Genomic DNA, 17,553 nt, shown 5'->3' with positions numbered 1-17,553 from the left:
GAAAATATGAAGAACGTTGTATTTTGAACTCCTATTTTAAACAAGTTTCAATTACTTACAAAAATTGATAGACGGTCAATACAATTTTATTTTGCTTGTAATTTTATTACTAGACAGAGTCCAGGAAATTCAGAAGTTGAAAATCCTGTCTCCTTGATTCCCACACTGCTTGAGAAGTGCTGAAAAACTGATGCTCTCCACACACTTCTCCAGAACAGTGCTTTTAGATTAAACAACTTGTGCTAAAGCTGAACAGTCAGGAGTTGAACTCAGGTTAGAGCGAAAGCAAGAAAGGTGGTCTGGGGAGTGGTCTAGAGTACTGGCTGAAGCTACAGGAAGTACAGAGGGTGGGAATAGGGAGAACAGGTTAGAGGCAGACTCTTTCTGCAGAACATGGACATGCTTTTCCTATCAATTTAAGTGTAGAAATATTTTCCAATTTGTTTTCTTTTCCTGCCTATTAGCAGGAAAGTGGCAGCCTCCATAGAGTAAGTTTTAATTTATTTAAAAAAATAAATGTTTAAAAATGTGTGTTATTTTGGGGAGCAACTGCTGGCAAAGAGACGATATAAACTCAGATGGTATAAAAATCATTTCTGTGAAGGTAAAAATGACTGTTTTGGACCCCCTTGTTGGCTAGGCCATGACTCCATGTTCTTGAGAAAGCCTCTGGATCTGGAAAGGAGATACTATGTAGAGTTGGAAAAGCAGCTGCTCAACATTCTCTCAGAGCCAGCTTACAAGAACTGATACATAAAAATCGAACAATCACCATGTTAACCTCTAAACTACTTCATTCCAGTACACAGCTCCTCTGAAGTACCAACATTCCACTTCATAGTGACTTAGTGCATGGCACAGCTTGAAATAAAATTTGCCACAAGTACTACATACATTCAACTTCACTTAAGAAATTAACAAAGGTAGGTCAATTCTTAACATTCACATTTTAATAATTAGGCCACAATCAAAGAGGGAGGCAGGGATAGCTCAGTGGTTTCAGCATTGGCCTGCTAAACCTAGGGTTGTGAGCTCAATCCTTGAGGGGGCGATTTGGGGATTGGTCCTGCTTTGAGCAGGGGGTTGAACTAAATGATCTCCTGAGGTCCTAATAATCTATGAAGGATGTACCTACCTGTTCTTTGGGCACAAGTTGTTGCCTGGGTAGCACAACTCCACATACTGCTATTACATTTGCAGAGAGGTCACCCGATACAATGTCTCCTTGTGTGTACTGCAGCCCTTTCTCTCTCTGCCAAAGAGATGTATCTGGATTGGCCAAAACAAGGGCTCTCTCTACATTCCGCATCTGTGATTCTTCCAGTAGCCTGTCAAATTAGTACCCACATTCATTATTGCAGTTGGATGTCATTTACACCAAATATACTTAATCATGCTATGAATTCAATGTAAAAATTAATCTTACTTTAGTCTGAAACGTATTAATTCATCTGGATTGAAGATCTTCTTAAGGAAAGATAATTTGTGCTCGTCATTCATGCATGTAACCAAAGCAAGGCAATTTGAAGTGTACCTGCAAAGAACATTTTGAACAAAATGGTTTCTGAAGAATCTTTTGAAACCTTATTTTTGTAATTCTGATTCATAAATAAAGACACAAAATTATAGAAGAAGAATCTTGTACATCTTTTTCCCACAGAGGAGTTGGCAGAGAGAAAGAATTGGCCTCCCCAACTACAGTTCGGCTATAGATCAAGAATGTGTTGTCTGACTCGTAGTAGAAAAAAGACTCACCTTTTGGCATATAACTGATAGAGACAATGAATTTTGTATCATAAGCTATGAAAGTTTGCTACCCAGGGCAAATATGTAGTACCATTTACTGTATCCTGTTTCATATTTTATTGCCTCACTTCACTGAATGTTCTTTAAGTGTCTTTATTTACAGTATAATAATCTGAAATATTCCTCTAGAGAAAACTGACTCAAGTAATGGCATATTGAAACAATGTGCCTCACAGTGTAACAAACCTTTCTATAAGTAGGGTATATTACAGCAGACACAATAATTAGGTGCACTTTTTAAACAGAAACATCTCTTGGATATCTTCACCTTAAATGGAGGATGTGGCTTTCTATAAGATCTGTCTTTCATCTAATTCAGCAGCTAGATTGGCCATAGTATCAAGAAATCAAGACATTAGCTCAAGGCTCAGTGCTAACAGAATCCTAAAACCACTTCAAATCTTTTGACTTCAGTACTAGATACAGCTGCCTCTTCAAATAATGAATATGTAACTTAAAAAGCATTAAGTATAAAATCTTACAGGCAAATACATTTTTCATCAGGTTTAGTCAGTTCTCATTTTCTGACCACCATCAATGTTCAGTGAGGCTGAAAGAGGAAAGCCCCCAGAGGAAGAGTGGCTCAGCACTCAATTTAAAATCAGATAGTTTCTCCCTTCCAAAATTACTGTAAAAAGCCATGTAAACCTGCTCCGGGAAATCAACCATAATTCTAAAATGATAACCTTATCTCATGCCTTACTGTCAAGTGAATTTAGTGTAATAGTGTATTTTTTTAAAATTGGGACAGTTAACCCTTCTTCATTCCATTATCCAGGGGTCACTTTGACCAGAAGTCATGATGAAGAGCTATTGAAACTGATCTGTGAACTACCACCATAGTAAGCAAGCTCCCAACCTTTCAGATCATTTTGGATCTTATCAAAAGGTGCTATGAATGTTTTGTGTATATTCCTGGTCCCAAAGAGAGCTCACTGACTTCCTTGGGCTCTGGTGTGAGGAACATGTGCAGGCACAGCTCGGAAATTCAAGCCAGAACAAGATGATCTACAACAGAGTTCTCAAACACGCAGTCCGCGGGCCACATGCAGCCTGTGGCATTATTTGCTGCGGCCTGCCAAGCTCCCCTCACCTGCCACCTCCCCTCCCCCCCAGCGCACCACGTTCCTGCTCCTCTGCCCACCTTCAGGCGCCACTTTCCAGGAGCGAGGGGCGAGGAGCCATGCGCTCAAGAGAATAGGTGGAGAAGAAGGGGGCAGGGGCTGGGATTTGGGGAAGGGGTTGGAATAGGGGCGGGGGGTGGAGTTCGGGTGGAGATTTTGGGAAAGGGGTTGGAATGGGGGCGGGGAAGGGGTGGGACGAGGTGGAGCAGGGGCAGGGCCTCGTGGAAGGGGTGGAGTGCGGGCGGGGCAGGGGCTTTTGTATCTTTATATGAAAAGGTGTCAGTGATGCGGCTCTCGGGCCAATGTACTAGTCCTCATGTGGCCCTCGTGGTGATTTGAATTTGAGACCCCTGATCTACAAGCACTTGCTGGAAGAAGCGGTGGCTCTGGGCTATTGAACAGCAGTGCCATCAGAAGGAAAAGGAACTGAGGCAGGAGTACACACACAGAAAGGACAGCTCTCTAAGCTTGGTTCATGACCCACCACTTTCTATTCTCGGTGATGCACCAGGCTTAGAGGAGCTGTCCTTTGTGTGCTTTATCATAATTTACAAACTTAGGTAGGTGGGTGGGGCTTTTTCCTCCATTTTTCAGTAGAAACGTTAATGTTTTTAAAAGTTAACGGTTTTTATTTTAACTGAAACTTAAGACTTTTTTCTTAAGAGACATTGGTAGACATGTATGAAATCTGAACTCCAGTTTAACACATTACTCCTAGGGGAATTCTGGGCCAAAAAACTTAAAAATTCTGCAATTTTTAAAAATTCTGCATATTTTAGTTGTCAAAATAACACAGTATAATCACTGTATAATCACTCCAGTTTGAAATATTTTGGTAATTTATTTAAAAATACACATCAACAAATATGTCAACAATACAGACAACACACACACAAAAAAAGGTTCCCCCAGGAGAAGAGAGTGAAAGAAAGCCCTAGGACGGGGTAGTCTATTTTTTGTCAAGGTCCAAATTTCTTGGTCAAGGTCTAGTCAAGTTCCAGACACCAGAGAAAATAAATACAAAAATAATAACAATCATGATAATAAGCAAATAAACACATTTTGGGGTCTATTCAAAAGCGTCTGGTGGTCTGGATTTAGCCCATGGTCCACCTATTGACTACCACGGCCCTACGACAACCAGTTCCAGTTCGGTGGTAGTGGAGGGGTGTGTGGGGCCCCCAGAACCAAGACACCTGCATTCCCCTCCACCCAGTGCTCAGCTGCATGGCACCCCCCAGCCCAGACACTTGTACCCTCCTCTCCCCAGAGCCCAGCCCCTTGGACACACCCCCAACCCACACACTCGCACCCTCTTTTCCTCAGAGCCCAACTACAGCGCACTCCCCAGCCCACAAACCTCCACCCCCAGTGCCTTTACTCCCCCTAGCTTCTTTTCTGTCCCACTGGGGGACGTAGTGTGGTGCGACCCTGCCCTTCCTCACCGTTGGCTAGAGCTGGGTCTCCCAGGACCTCTCCTGTTCCTAGGAGAATGAGGACCAAGCTGGGCAGTCAGAATGTGCAGAGCCTTCAACTCCACCCACGCTGGGTGTTCTGCTCACTGTGAGCTGGGCTCTGCAGAGTCCAGTGGCCCCTAGTGACCACCAGCAGTCCCAATTCTGCAGGGGAAACATGGATTTCTGGGCAAATTCTGCATTGCACAGTGGTGCAGAATTCCTCCAGCAGTGGCACATTCTTTGTCTGGTATTGCTGAAGATTACTCTCATCTTTCCCCTTAAAAGTGAAGGCTGCTAGGAGAAATTCAGAACACTTGCCCTTGAATGGAAAAGATTTTTGGATTTAAACTTACCAGCGGACCAAAGTATCATGACTCCTTAGCAGCGGAACACACACACTCCAGTCCCACAACTCCCGGAATACAGACTGCTCTTGTTGGAGGAATAGGTAAGCAGCCTCCATGAGATCTCGTAACTTCATCCGTCTGCGCCCATATCGGACTGTGTTTGTATCAGAACTTTCCAGGAAGAGTCTTTGGAACACTGGTGAAGTATCCTTAAAATACCTCAGAGCAAACCTTAGAGAGAGATAAGCGGAGACATTAAACTAGGCAAATGTGTATATCCAAGTAATAGCACAGAAAACAATCTACAAAAGAATTCTAATCCACAAAAGTCCTGAAACAGTAATTGTTGGTACAATGCAAACCAAATGTACCGGTAAATTGAAGCCTTGTCTACAATTGGAAATAGCACCATTTTATCTGAGCAAGGTGGATGATGTAATATCCTTTATTGAACCAACTTCTGTTGGTGAAACAAATTTTCAAACTACACAGAGCTCTTCTTCAGGTCTGGGAAAGGTACTCTGAGCATTACAGCTAAATACCAGGTGGAACAGACTGCTTAGCATAAGTAATTAACATATTGCACCTTGTATTTATCTATGACACTGAAGCCTGTATCTACACTTAAAATGCTACATAGACACAGCTGTGCTGCTGTCGCACTTCAGTGTAGACACTTACTACAGCAACAGGAGGGATTCTCCCATCGCTGTAGTTAATCCACCTCCCCATGACACAGTACCTAGGTTAAAGGAAGAATTCTTCCATCCACCTATCACTGTCTGCACAGGGATTGGGTCAACATAGCTACATCTCTCAGGGGGGGTGGATTTTTCACACACCTGAGAGATGTAGCTAAGCTGGTGTAAGTTTCCAGTGTAGACCAGCCCTGACTCTCTTTCCTAGAGCTGAAGAAGAATTCTTGTAGCTCAAAAGTTTGTTTTTTCTCACCAACAGAAGTTAGTTCAATAAAAGATATTACCTCACCCACCTACATTCCCAAAGTGTTCATAACTCTGAGATTCTACTGTATCCTGGGAACAACACTACTACTACCACCATCACACTGCAAACAACCATGTTAGCAGTAATTTGTCAGTAGTCAGTTTAACTGACTAGTGCTGATTATTCAGATTACAAGGACAAACAGTGGTCAGCACCAGTCCCACTAACCAGTGTTAAGCTCTGGTCAAGAGAGGGTTAATCCCAATTTGCTGAACCAGTATTGACCACTTTTATTTCAGTCTAAATTTGGATTTAGGAGCCTAATTTTAGATACATCGTTTTGAAAATATTAGCCAATGAATAATTTTCACATAACTCCCTACCATCCACACCAGACATTTTTCTATTTCTTTTCAATCATTGGAAAAGATGCGTATCATGTTGGACCAGGGGTCGGCAACCTTTCAGAAGTGGTGTGCTGAGTCTTCATTTATTCACTCTAATTTAAGGTTTCGCGTGCCGGTCATACATTTTAATGTTTTTAGAAGGTCTCTTTCTATAAATCTATATTATATAACTAAACTATTGTTGTATGTAAAGTAAACAAGGTTTTCAAAATGTTTAAGAAGCATCATTTAAAATTAAATTAAAATGCTGATCTTACGCATTCTGGGGTTCTGTTCACCTAGGCCGGCAGCGGGCTGAGCAGGGCCTGCAGCCGGGACCCCAGACCTGGGGGGCTTCAAGGGTCAGGGCAGAGAGTTGGGGGGGAGGGGTTCAGGGCAGAAGGCTGGGGTGTTTGGGGGTGTTCAGGGATCAAGGCAGAGGGCTGGGGTGTGTGGGGAATGTAGGGCAGAAGGCTGGGTGTGGGGGGGTCAGGGCAGAGGGATGGGGCTGTGGGGGGTGCACGGCAGAAGGCTGAGTGTGTATGGGGTCAGGGCAGAGGGATGGGGCTGTGGGGGGTGCACGGCAGAAGGCTGGGTATGTGTGTGGGTTCAAGGGTCAGGGCAGAGGGCTGGAGGGTATGGGGGGTGCAGGGCAGAAGGCTGGGTATGTGTGTGGGGGTCAGGGCAGAGGGCTGGGGTGCTCGGCTCGTAGGGGTGCTCCCAGCCCCATGCCCTGAGCGGCTCAAGGCAGGGGGCTGGAAGGGATGTGCCCTGTTCCACCCCCTTCCCCAAGGCTCCGTCCATACCTCTCTCTGCGTCCTCTACGGAGCTGTGTACGCTCTGCCGCTCTTCCCCCCTCCCCCTCCCCGGGCCATCAGCTGATTGGCGCAGGGAAGGAGAGGGGGAGGGGCAGGAAAGCACCACGCTGGGGGAAGAAGCGGGGGAGGGGAGAAGCTTGGCTGCCACAAGACCAGGCTTCTGCCTCCTGCCCCCACAGGGGAGAGTGGGGGGGCTGAGGGCCGGGACCACGTCAGGCAGCTGCATGCCACTCAAAATTGGCTTGCGTGCCATGTTTGGCACACATGCCGTAGGTTGCTGACCCCTGTGTTAGACATTGCCAGACATTCATTTAAACATTTCCTTTAATGTAAAACCTTGGGTTTTCTCAGTCAGAGTTTCAATTCAAGAAATTCAAATTCAATTCAAGCTCCAACATCACACAAGCAGACATCACATCACTTACGGAAGCACATCAGGGTGGTCACCAATGAGCTTGCTCATTGCTACACAAAGCCTTTCATGCAGATCATGGTTGATTTGACCACCAGCATTAATGGCTTCTGCATTTCTTTCCAGTAAATCCAGTAGGATTGGTCGAAACTGACGACCAATCAGTACAGTACATTCTTTATCCACTAATAACTGTGCTAAGGCATTGAGAATACACTGGCGATCCTGCCGAGTCCAGATCTGGAGGAGAAAAAAGAGGAAAAGGACAATTAACGGTCACGATCACATAAAAAATGAGTTATCATTCCAAATCACATTTCAGCTACCTATGTCACCAGTCAGTTTGAGACTCAACCAGGAATTTTAAACAGAAATCAGGCAGCACAACAGATAAGCAGCAATGGTGGAGGTAATAGGAGGTGGGGAAGGATAGGAGGGCAACTTCCCGTACTCCCCACTGCAGTCTTTAGAGGTGTGTGTGGTGCCTTTTCAATCAACTGGCAAAATGAGGTATAAAGACAAATTTTCACACTGAGCTGAAGAGCATCATAACGGAACGGAAAGCCAGGGACAAAACTAAATGGCTCTAAGACCCTATGTGCCAACTTGCAACATTGAGAGTGGGGAACCAGACCCAGCCCTGTGGGGCAGGAGCCACCACTCCTGTGTGAGTGCAGGGCTGCCCACCAATAGCCAAACGTGTGTTGTTTACCCCCCCCCAAACCCCATGCCAGAACCTGGGCTCCGCCACTGATAAGCTATATATACATAAATACTTGTACTTCAGGGCACCCTCTGCAGTCACAACAATGTCACTGGAAATCAATAAGGAGCCTATTCCACTACGCAGCCTGAAAAGCATTTATAGCAATTATAAATAAACACCACTACAACCTCAGGTTACATGCCTGTTTATTATTTCTTTTTAAGACACCAAACCTTGAATCAGTCATGCTATAAACATCATTATTTCCACATTTCTGATAGTGTTTAAGGTACACAACACTTCTGAGAAAAGGAATTTTTTATTTGCAGTTTTGAAAAATATTTTCAACTTTCATGTCCAAGTCCAAGGAACCATTTATACAAGACAACGCATCACAAATGCTGCAAAAGAGAATAAGACTCAGATTCACTCTCAACACCAGTTCATTCCCATTCACTTTATGTAAATAAACAACTAGCCTTTTCTCCAGTCTTTGTTCTGCTGCCTACTGCTATATCTTCCAGTCATAAAACAATTCTTGTGGAAACTTATCTCCCTTCTTGTTCAAGGTTCTTTGTGCCTCTGCGTAGCCAAACATAAAGCAGTACAAATACATTCATACACCACTCTTACCGCTCACTCCAAACAACACAATTTGTCTTGACCAGCTCCTCATATACCATTAGTTTTGTTTTTGTGAAACCAAACATTGAGTTTCCCTCACTTCCTCTCAGCTCTCACAACAGAATAAACCTAGAGACAACACACTTTTCTCTGCTACCAGCTAACTATTTTTATTTTGCAGGTGGGTTGAACCGATTGATTTTTGTTCATCATTGACATGGAAGAGTCTGTTCATTACAGAATTTAAAACAAGTGTCCGATTTTGAGTAGCAAAACTATTCTATTAGCTAGCTAAATGGAAATTAGAAGGAACAGTTATAAGGGTGAAATGCCTGAAAACTGCATGGAGACTATTTAAAAACACCATAATAGAGGATCAAACTAAATGTATATCTCACACACACACACGCACACACACCCCTAAAAAAAGTAGTAAGAGGACTTAAAAAAAAAAGCCACCACGGTTAAACAACAGAGTAAAAAAAGACAGAGGCAAAAAGTCATCCTTTAAAAATTGGAAGTCAAATCCTAAGAAGGAAAATAGAAAGGAGCATAAACTCTGACTACTCAATCCTTAGCTATTCCAATAAGACAGCTAACGGGGTGCTTATTTTGTTTCTTAGACAATCCTTTGGTTCTGCAGGCAACAAAGTAAAATTTAGGCTGCCAGCTAACAGTAAAATCTAGGACCTCCACGTTAAATGTAAAAATATAAGGCAGGCTAAGAGAGAATTGAAGAGCAACTAAAAACACAAAAACAGCAAAAATGCAATTACATCAGAAGCAGGAAGTCTGCCAGTCAATAGGGCCAGCGGACGACTAAGGTGCTAAGGCATACTCAAGAAAGACAAGGCCATTGCAGAGAAGCTAAATTAATTTTTTGCATTGGTCTCTACTGCAGAGGATATTGGTGAGATCCATACTTTTTAGCAGAGTGGATAAAAATCAATGACAAAATGACAGATGAAATTCATTGTCGATAAGTGCAAAGCAATTCATATTGGAAAGCATAATCCCAACTATACATACAGAACCACAGGGTCTAAACTAGCTGTTACCACTCAACAAAGAGATCTTGGAGTCATTCTGGGTAGTTCTCTGAAAACATCTGCTTAATGGGCAGCTGCAGTCATAAAAGCTAACAGGAAAGAGACTGATAAGAAGACAGAAAATATCATAATGCCTTTACATATATCCATGGTACACCCACACACTGAATACTGCATGCAATTCTGATGGCCCCATTTAAAAAAAAAAAGATATAGTAGAATTGGAAAAGGTACAGAAAAGATAAACAAAAATGATTAGGGGTATACAACAGATTCCATGCAAGTAGAGATTTAAAAGATTGGGACAGTTCATCTTAGAAAAGAGATGACTAAGAGGGGATATGTTAGAGGTCTACAAAATCATGAATGGTATGCAGAAAGTGAATAGGGAAGTGTTATTTACCCTTTCACATAACAAAAGAAATAGGGGTCACCTGATGAAATAGGCAGCAGGTTTAAAAACAAACATAAGCAAGTACTTCTTCACTCAATGTAGTCAACTTGTGGAGCTCATTGCCAAGGGATGTCCTGAAGGTCAAAATTATAACTGGGTTCAAAAAAGAATTAGATACATTCCTGGAGGATAGGTCCACCATTTGATATTTGCCAAGATGATCGGAGAAGCAACCTCATGTTTGTGTCCCTAAACCACCAAATGCCAGAACTGCATATGGCACTGGCCACTATCTGAGACAGGATACTGGGCAAGATGGACCACTGGTCTGACCCAGTATGGATGTTCTTATGCTCTTTAAATGCCAGATATACAGATGCTTAAACATAAGAGAAACAGAATATCATCCACACAGTAAAATAGTCTCTAGATACCCAGCTATTGTACATCAGTATCTGTAGTGTAAGCAATTTCACGAGAACAAGCAATGTTTTAATCAATGCATACTCCTATAGGACATAGAAAACTGCTTCTCATAGCTCACACTGACCCTGGGAATGTTCTTGTTCTATAAAAAGATAACTTAAGTATGATCTTGGGGCATATGGAGGTATTAATAGTTTCACACATGATGCTACTTATAAGAGGGGATTTTTACTAAAAGGCGGCTTTAGAAAGTTATACTTCCATGTCAAAAATATTACTTCTCCTGTGAACGGGCAAGTGAAATCATTTTTCATAAACATGGTAATTGGTAGAAAGAAGGTTTTGTACCTTAACTGGTAAATCTTTCCCAACAGTTTGAAAGGCTGTTTTAAATCAGAATCATAAAGGATAACTCCATACTTCCCCTAGGAAATCCAACATACACACATATACATAAACGTGAAGGTGACACTGAACAGAACAGTTTATGGAGGGGATGGTATGATGGGGTAGCCTAATTTTGGTAATTAATTCATCTTTGACTACTAGTGGTAAATATGCCCAATGACCTGTGATGGGATGTTAGATGAGGTGGGATCTGAGTTACTACAGCGAATTCTTTCCTGGGTGTCTGGCTGGTGAGTCTTGCCCACATGTTCAGGGTTTAACTCATCACCATATTTGGGGTCGGGAAGGAATTTTCCTCCAGGGCAGGTTGGCAGAGGCCCTGGAGGTTTTTCGCCTTCCACTGCAGCGTGGGGCATGGGTCACTTGCTGGAGGATTCTCTGCACCTTGAAGTCTTTTTAAACCACGAGTTGAGGACTTCAATGGCTCAGACATAGGTTAGGGGTTTGTTCTGTGGCCTGCGTTGTGCAGGAGGTCAGACTAGATGATCATAATGGTCCCTTCTGACCTTAAAGTCTATGAGTCTATGAGCTACAATTTAGCATTAAGGTTCAAATCAAGGTGACAGACTACAAAGGCCAGCAACAGGTGAATGACACACGGCCCTCTGTCTCTTTTCCATCCAGCACAGACAGCATGTTTACCGACTGCACTGTTCAGAGGATACTGGCTTAAACCGAGTCACTGGGAAGATATAAGTATTAAGCACAAGGATCAAAGTGCCTGGGACTGGTCAAGTTTTGAGGGGGCAGAAGAGGTCAGAGCAGGAGGGTCCCAGGCCTCACTGCTAGCAATTGGACTGACTTGTTACTGGGATACCAGGCCTCCAGACCAGAGTGGTGGGAAGGGCCTTTTTGATAACTGACCCAAGAGCTCTGAAACACCTCCCCAAAGGAGAGCAGGAAGAGTCCTTCTCTGCTCAGATCACGCTAGCAAGTTCATCTCTTCAATACATTCATTATAGAAACAAAGCGCGCGGGCGGGGAGAGGTTTTTAAAAAAAAAAAAAAAAAAAAAAGGCACCATGGTCCAGAATAGGCACAGGCTTCTAGCAGGATGGAGACTGGCCTCTCCATTTTATACAGAGCCACTGTGTGATATATCACATGTAGAGAACCTAGTTACTAAAGTCAAAGGCATTTCAGAAAGGTCCACATATAGAAATTATGGTCTCACCATCTGAGATACAATCAAACATAGGTCATATTTAGACAATAGGTTTTGGTCCTGTTAATTGATCATTTAAATGCTAACCTAGACACTCCAAAAATGCATCTGGTTTGGTTTAAACATTTGTGTTCTGAAACAAACATCTGTGGAGTGTCTAGGTTAGCATTTAAAAATATACTATTTTTAAATTAACTGATGATCATTTAACTCGAGTTAAAATGGAAGCACAAACTATAGTCTAGACTTACCCTTAGGGTTACAGTAGGAAGAGGCTGAGTTTAAGTTAAGTTAGCCAACCTACACTAAGCTGGACCTGAAATTGACCTTTTTCCTAATGTAGATATAGAGCAGGGTTCGGCAACCTTTTAGAAGTGGTGTGCCGAGTCTTCATTTATTCACTCTGATTTAAGGTTTCATGGGCCAGTCACACATTTTAACGTTTTTAGAAGGTCTCTTTCTATAACTCTATAATATATAACTAAACTATTGTTGTATGTAAAGTAAATAAGAAAGAAAGAAAGAATAGAGATATACCTAGCTCCTAGAACTGGAAGGGACCCTGAAGGGTCATCAAGTCCAGCCCCCTGCCTTTACTAGCAGGACCAAGTACTGATTTTTTTTTTGCCCCAGATCCCTAAGTGTCCCCCTCAAGGACTGAACTCACAACCCTGGGTTTAGCAGGCCAATGCTCAAACCACTGAGCTATCCCTCCCCCCAATAGGGTTTTTAAAATGTTTAAGAAGCTTCATTTAAAATTAAATTAAAATGCAGAGCCCCCCAGACCGGTAGCCAGGACCTGGACAGTGTGAGCGCCATTGAAAAATCAGCTCGCGTGCCGCCTTCGGCACACGTGCTATAGGTTGCCTACCCCTGATATAGGGTAACATCTTTAGCTAGTCACATTCTAAGCTCAAAACAGATTAAATAAGCTGAGGTGTTAACCTGCATATATATGGAAGAGGTAGAGTTCAGGTCAGACTTAGCTAGCATGTGTCAACTAAGGCTTTGTCTCCACTAGCACTTTTGTCAGTCAGGGGTGTGAAAAAAATACCCTCCAGACCAACATAAGTTTCACCAACAAAAGTGTCAGTGTGGACAGCGCTATGTCGGCGGGAGATGCTTTCCTGACAACATAGCTACCGTCACTCGTACAGCAGCTACCCAGGAGACCTTACAACGGTGCAGCTGCAGCGGTACAGCTGTAAGGTCGGTAATGCAGACATAGCCTAAGGCCTTGGCTACACTTGAGAGTTACAGCACTGTTAGTGGCTTTATAGCGCTGTAACTCACTCCCCGGCCACACTGGCAAGGCACATACAGCGCTGTATATCTCTGTGGCTACAGCGCTGCTTGTACTCCACCTCCACAAGAGGAATAAAGAGTATAGCGCTGCTGCTGCAGCGCCAGTGTAAACAGGGAATAATCTTAGTATGCTGTAACTGACCTCCGGAAGCTTCCCATAATCCTTTTAAGTGAAGGTCCCACTCTTTGTTTTGTTGTGATGCCGCTCTTTGTTTTGTTGTGAACTCCAGGCTCCCGGAGCTGCTTATCAAAAAAAAAAAACTCAGCTACTGTGTGCTGTGAATGAGCAGAGGCAGGGGGGTTCCCTTTGGAACGCCCACAGCTAGTGTTTGCTTGAAGAGAGGGGGAGGGAGGGGGCTTGAGGAGAGAAGCAGTGTGGTGGGCGGGGGGGGGGGGTCCATTTCAGAGCAGCTGCTTATCTGGTCTGTGAGGAAAAAAACAAACAGCTGTTGTTTGCTTTCAGTGAGTGAGAGAAGGGTGGGGGAAGGGGTCGGAACTTGCAAGGCAGCTGCTGACACAGTGTCGGCTCCAAAAATCCACTCACTCTCTCTCCCCCACGCTCCCTATCACACTCCACCCACCCTTTTGAAAAGCACGTTGCAGCCACTTGAATGCTGGGATAGCTGCCCATAATGCACTGCTCCCAATGCTGCTGCAGATGCTGCAAATGTGGCCACGACAGTGCGCTGGTAGCTGTCAGTGTGGACAGACTGCAGCGCTTTCCCTACTCAGCTGTACGAAGACAGGTTTAACTCCCAGCGTTGTACAGCTGCAAGTGTAGCCATACCCTAAGCCTGGCCTAGACTCAACCATATTTCCTAATCAAGACAAACTTATAAAGAACAAAGAGTACATTCCACTGCCTTGGAACAGGCAACTTCCTGATAGGCAATAAACTATTTAATATGAGGACAAAGACTGGGGAGGATAACAGTCCCACCTAAACTAATATCAAGGATAATAGATAACATGGTCACTCCTGTGGGCTAGATACAAAATGCAACAACTGCTGTTTTCTAGTTGCAAAGGCTTGTGCCTAATTTAAACTAATCACAAATCTACTGGAAAGGAGAGGGTCAGGGGATGAAGAAGCATAACTGCACCAAGGGCAGATGAAAATAATCTTCAGTTGCCTTCATATGAGGAAGGATTGACAGCCAAATTGCACTTCTAGCAGTTTTATGTAAAACACTATTTCCTTGTTCTAAATGTTTTGTGCAGTGTGAAGTTGTGTCATTTAATCTGAATGCTAGACTTTCATTTGACCTGGAGATTCAACTGCAGGTTTGTGTTGTCCCACATGAAAAGAGAACATGTACACTGCTCACTGTTTGTGTACAGATCCCATATTGTCCTGAGGTGAAGGGCATTAAGATGAATGGTGGGCAAGTTAAGTGTCAGAAGTTTATTTCCAATGTAGAGTTTGATTTGGAAAGCATCGGCAGAGTAGGTTCATAACACTAGAGAGCAGCAATCACAAGACAATCTGATGTTATGATAATACATATAATAAATTGTTAGAGATATTTCTCTCCCAATTCTGAACATATATCTAGCAAGTTATTTTTATTTCTGTACTGAAGGTTAGTACATGCATGTCATGGTAGCTCACCATATTTGATCCTTTTAAAAAAAGGATCATTAATTTTTTTGTGACTAAAGTTTTGGTGGCTTTACAGGTAGTTGCTACAGCCATCTGCAAAATCAGACAGAACCAGCCCTGTCTCACATACACAGCTCCCTCTTGCATGGTACACAGGAAAAAGCTAAATACTACCAAGAAATGTGCAAAAAGAGTGAGATAAAACAATATACACAACTACAACCAGGCAATACCCTGAATGGTATGTGTAAACACAAGGCTTGTTAAAGCCCAGTAAAGACCAAATATCTTCAGATTGCTAGTGTTTAAAGAGACTGTTGTAAACCACCCATCTCAGGGATGGAGGTTTTTTTCTCCTCTGCAGGAGCAGCTTCTTTATTAATAGAATTGCTCACAGAAGCCACAGCTCTTCAGAGCCAGAGAAGAAGAAAGAGCTCAGCACTGAGCATAAACCTTTGCTACATGTTATGTGATTGCATATCTGGTAGCTAAATCTTTTTGTTTGTTTTAAAGCTTAACATTTTAAGGAGGCAGTTTGCCCCAGTTGTTAGGGCACTGGACTGGGTCTCCGGAAGCATTGGGTCTATTCTTGCTCCGCTTTGGCTTGCTGGGAGTCAGTTCACCTCTCTGTTCTTCAGTTTCCTTATCTGTGAAGGGAGTAACAACAATAACTCCTTGGTAAAATGATTGAGAGCTGCAAATTATTATTTTACTAAAAGATCCCTCAATTCACATACATCTGAGAAGTGAAAGTCATAATGCAAGATAACAAGCTGGCATAAACTTAAAAGTAATCCAAAAGAATCAACCAATTTGAGAACCAGAATCTAGTGTCCCCCTTAAGACTCTCTCAAATGTTCTCCTACTTGCTGCTTAAGCCATAACTAAACAGAAAAACTGCCCAAAGACTCAATTTTCAATTCAAGTTGCTCAGTTCACAGAGTGATGAAAGACTTGGAGAAAGAAAGAAGGATGTTGTGTTACCCTCCTACTTGTAGTTTAACCTTCACATTTCTGAACTGTAGCCACAAAAACCACACTGCCACAAGGAGCCAAAACTACTTTCTCTAAGACCTGGTCTACACTAGGAGTTTATATCAAATTTAGCAGTGTTAATTCGACTTAACCGTGCACCCGTCCACACCAGGAAGCTAATTAGTTCGACCTAGAGGGCTCTTTAGTTCGAATTCTGTACTCCTCCCTGACGAGGGGAGTAGCACCAAATTCGACATGGCTATGTCTAATTAGGCTAGGTGTGGACGGAAATCGACCTTAGTAGCTCCGGGAGCTATCCCACAGTGCACCACTCCATTGACGCTCTGGACAGCAGTCCGAGCTTGGATGTTCTGACCAGCCACACAGGAAAAGCCCCTTTTCCTGTCTGGCCAGTTTGAATCTCATTTCCTGGTTGGACATCGGGGCGAGCTCAGCAGCACCGGCAACGATGCAGAGCTCTCCAGCAGAGGAGTCCATGCAACCTCTGAATAGAAAGAGGGCCCCAGCATGGACTGACCGGGAAGTCTTGGATCTGATCGGTGTGTGGGGCGAGGAGTCTGTGCTTTCGGAGCTGCGCTCCAAAAAACGGAATCCAAAGACCTATGAGAAGGTCTCCAAAGCCATGAGAGACAGAGGATACAGCCGGGATGCAATGCAGTGCCACGTGAAAATCAAGGACCTGAGACAAGGCTACCAGAAGACCAAAGCGGCAAACGGACGCTCCGGAGCCCAGCCCCAGACATGCCGCTTCTACGAGGCACTGCATGCCATTCTCGGTGGGTCTACCACAACTGCCCCACCAGTGACCGTGGACTCCGACGATGGGATAGTGTCGACGGCTAGTTCCTCGGCGATGTTTGCGGACGGTGAAGATGAGGAAGGGTTTGTGGAGGACGAGGCAGGCGACAGCGCTTACAACACTGGTTTCCCCGACAGCCAGGATCTCTTCATCACCCTCAGGTGATCTCCTATCCCCCTCCCCCCCAGCAGTTACGGTCTGAATCAGGGGGGAAGGATCAGCCAAAAGTAAACAAAACAAAAACTTTTTATTATTAATGTAACAGGAATCTGAACTATGAAAAAGGAGGGTATATATATATGGATAGAACAAAAAGAAATCCTCTCCCTCCATAATCCTGGAGGTAATCGAAAAGCCTCCGCAGGAGGTTCCTGGGGAGAGCTGCCTTATTGGGTGCTCCGTGGTAGCACACTTTTCCGCGCCAGGCTTTCATGAGGTATTCTGGGAGCATTGCCTCCACGAGCATGGCAGCATAGGCCCCTGGTTTGTGCTGGCTTTCACGCAGCATGCACTCTCTATCTCCCTTCAGTGACCCTCCTCAGGGTGATCTCGCTCGGCGACTCCTGCATCTAATTAGGGGAATTACTGTAATGTTACGCCTGGTCCAAAGTATTTTTAAAAAATCTCCAGACAGACGGCGTAGCAGAGACTCAGCACGCTGCTGCGTGACAAGCGTAACGGAAAGCCAAAGAATCAAATGGACGCTCATGGAGGGAGGGGGGGGGGGGGACTGAGGACGCAAGCTATCCCACAGTTCCTGCAGTCTCCGAAAAGCATTTGCATT

The 17,553-nt window shown here is 43.8% G+C and overlaps 1 protein-coding gene across 4 annotated transcripts in view; it reads right to left on the bottom strand.

Moving 5' to 3' along the window:
- The window catches only part of MDN1 (midasin AAA ATPase 1), a 175,688-nt gene that overhangs the window by 149,122 nt on the left and 9,013 nt on the right, over positions 1–17,553 (bottom strand). For all 4 annotated transcript variants that reach the window (XM_039529043.1, XM_039529044.1, XM_039529046.1 and 1 more), the window contains exons 2-5: positions 7,309–7,535; positions 4,741–4,965; positions 1,427–1,534; positions 1,136–1,328 (exon numbers count right to left, since the gene is read on the bottom strand). In XM_039529043.1, coding sequence (XP_039384977.1) covers positions 1,136–1,328; positions 1,427–1,534; positions 4,741–4,965; positions 7,309–7,535 — 753 coding nt within the window. The remainder of the gene's footprint in view (positions 1–1,135; positions 1,329–1,426; positions 1,535–4,740; positions 4,966–7,308; positions 7,536–17,553) is intronic.

This window comes from Mauremys reevesii, linkage group 3, assembly GCF_016161935.1.
Source record: "Mauremys reevesii isolate NIE-2019 linkage group 3, ASM1616193v1, whole genome shotgun sequence".
NCBI classification, from domain to species: Eukaryota; Metazoa; Chordata; order Testudines; family Geoemydidae; genus Mauremys; species Mauremys reevesii.
The sequence above is the reverse complement of the archived record's forward strand: the minus strand, read 5'-3'. Positions and strand labels throughout refer to the sequence as shown.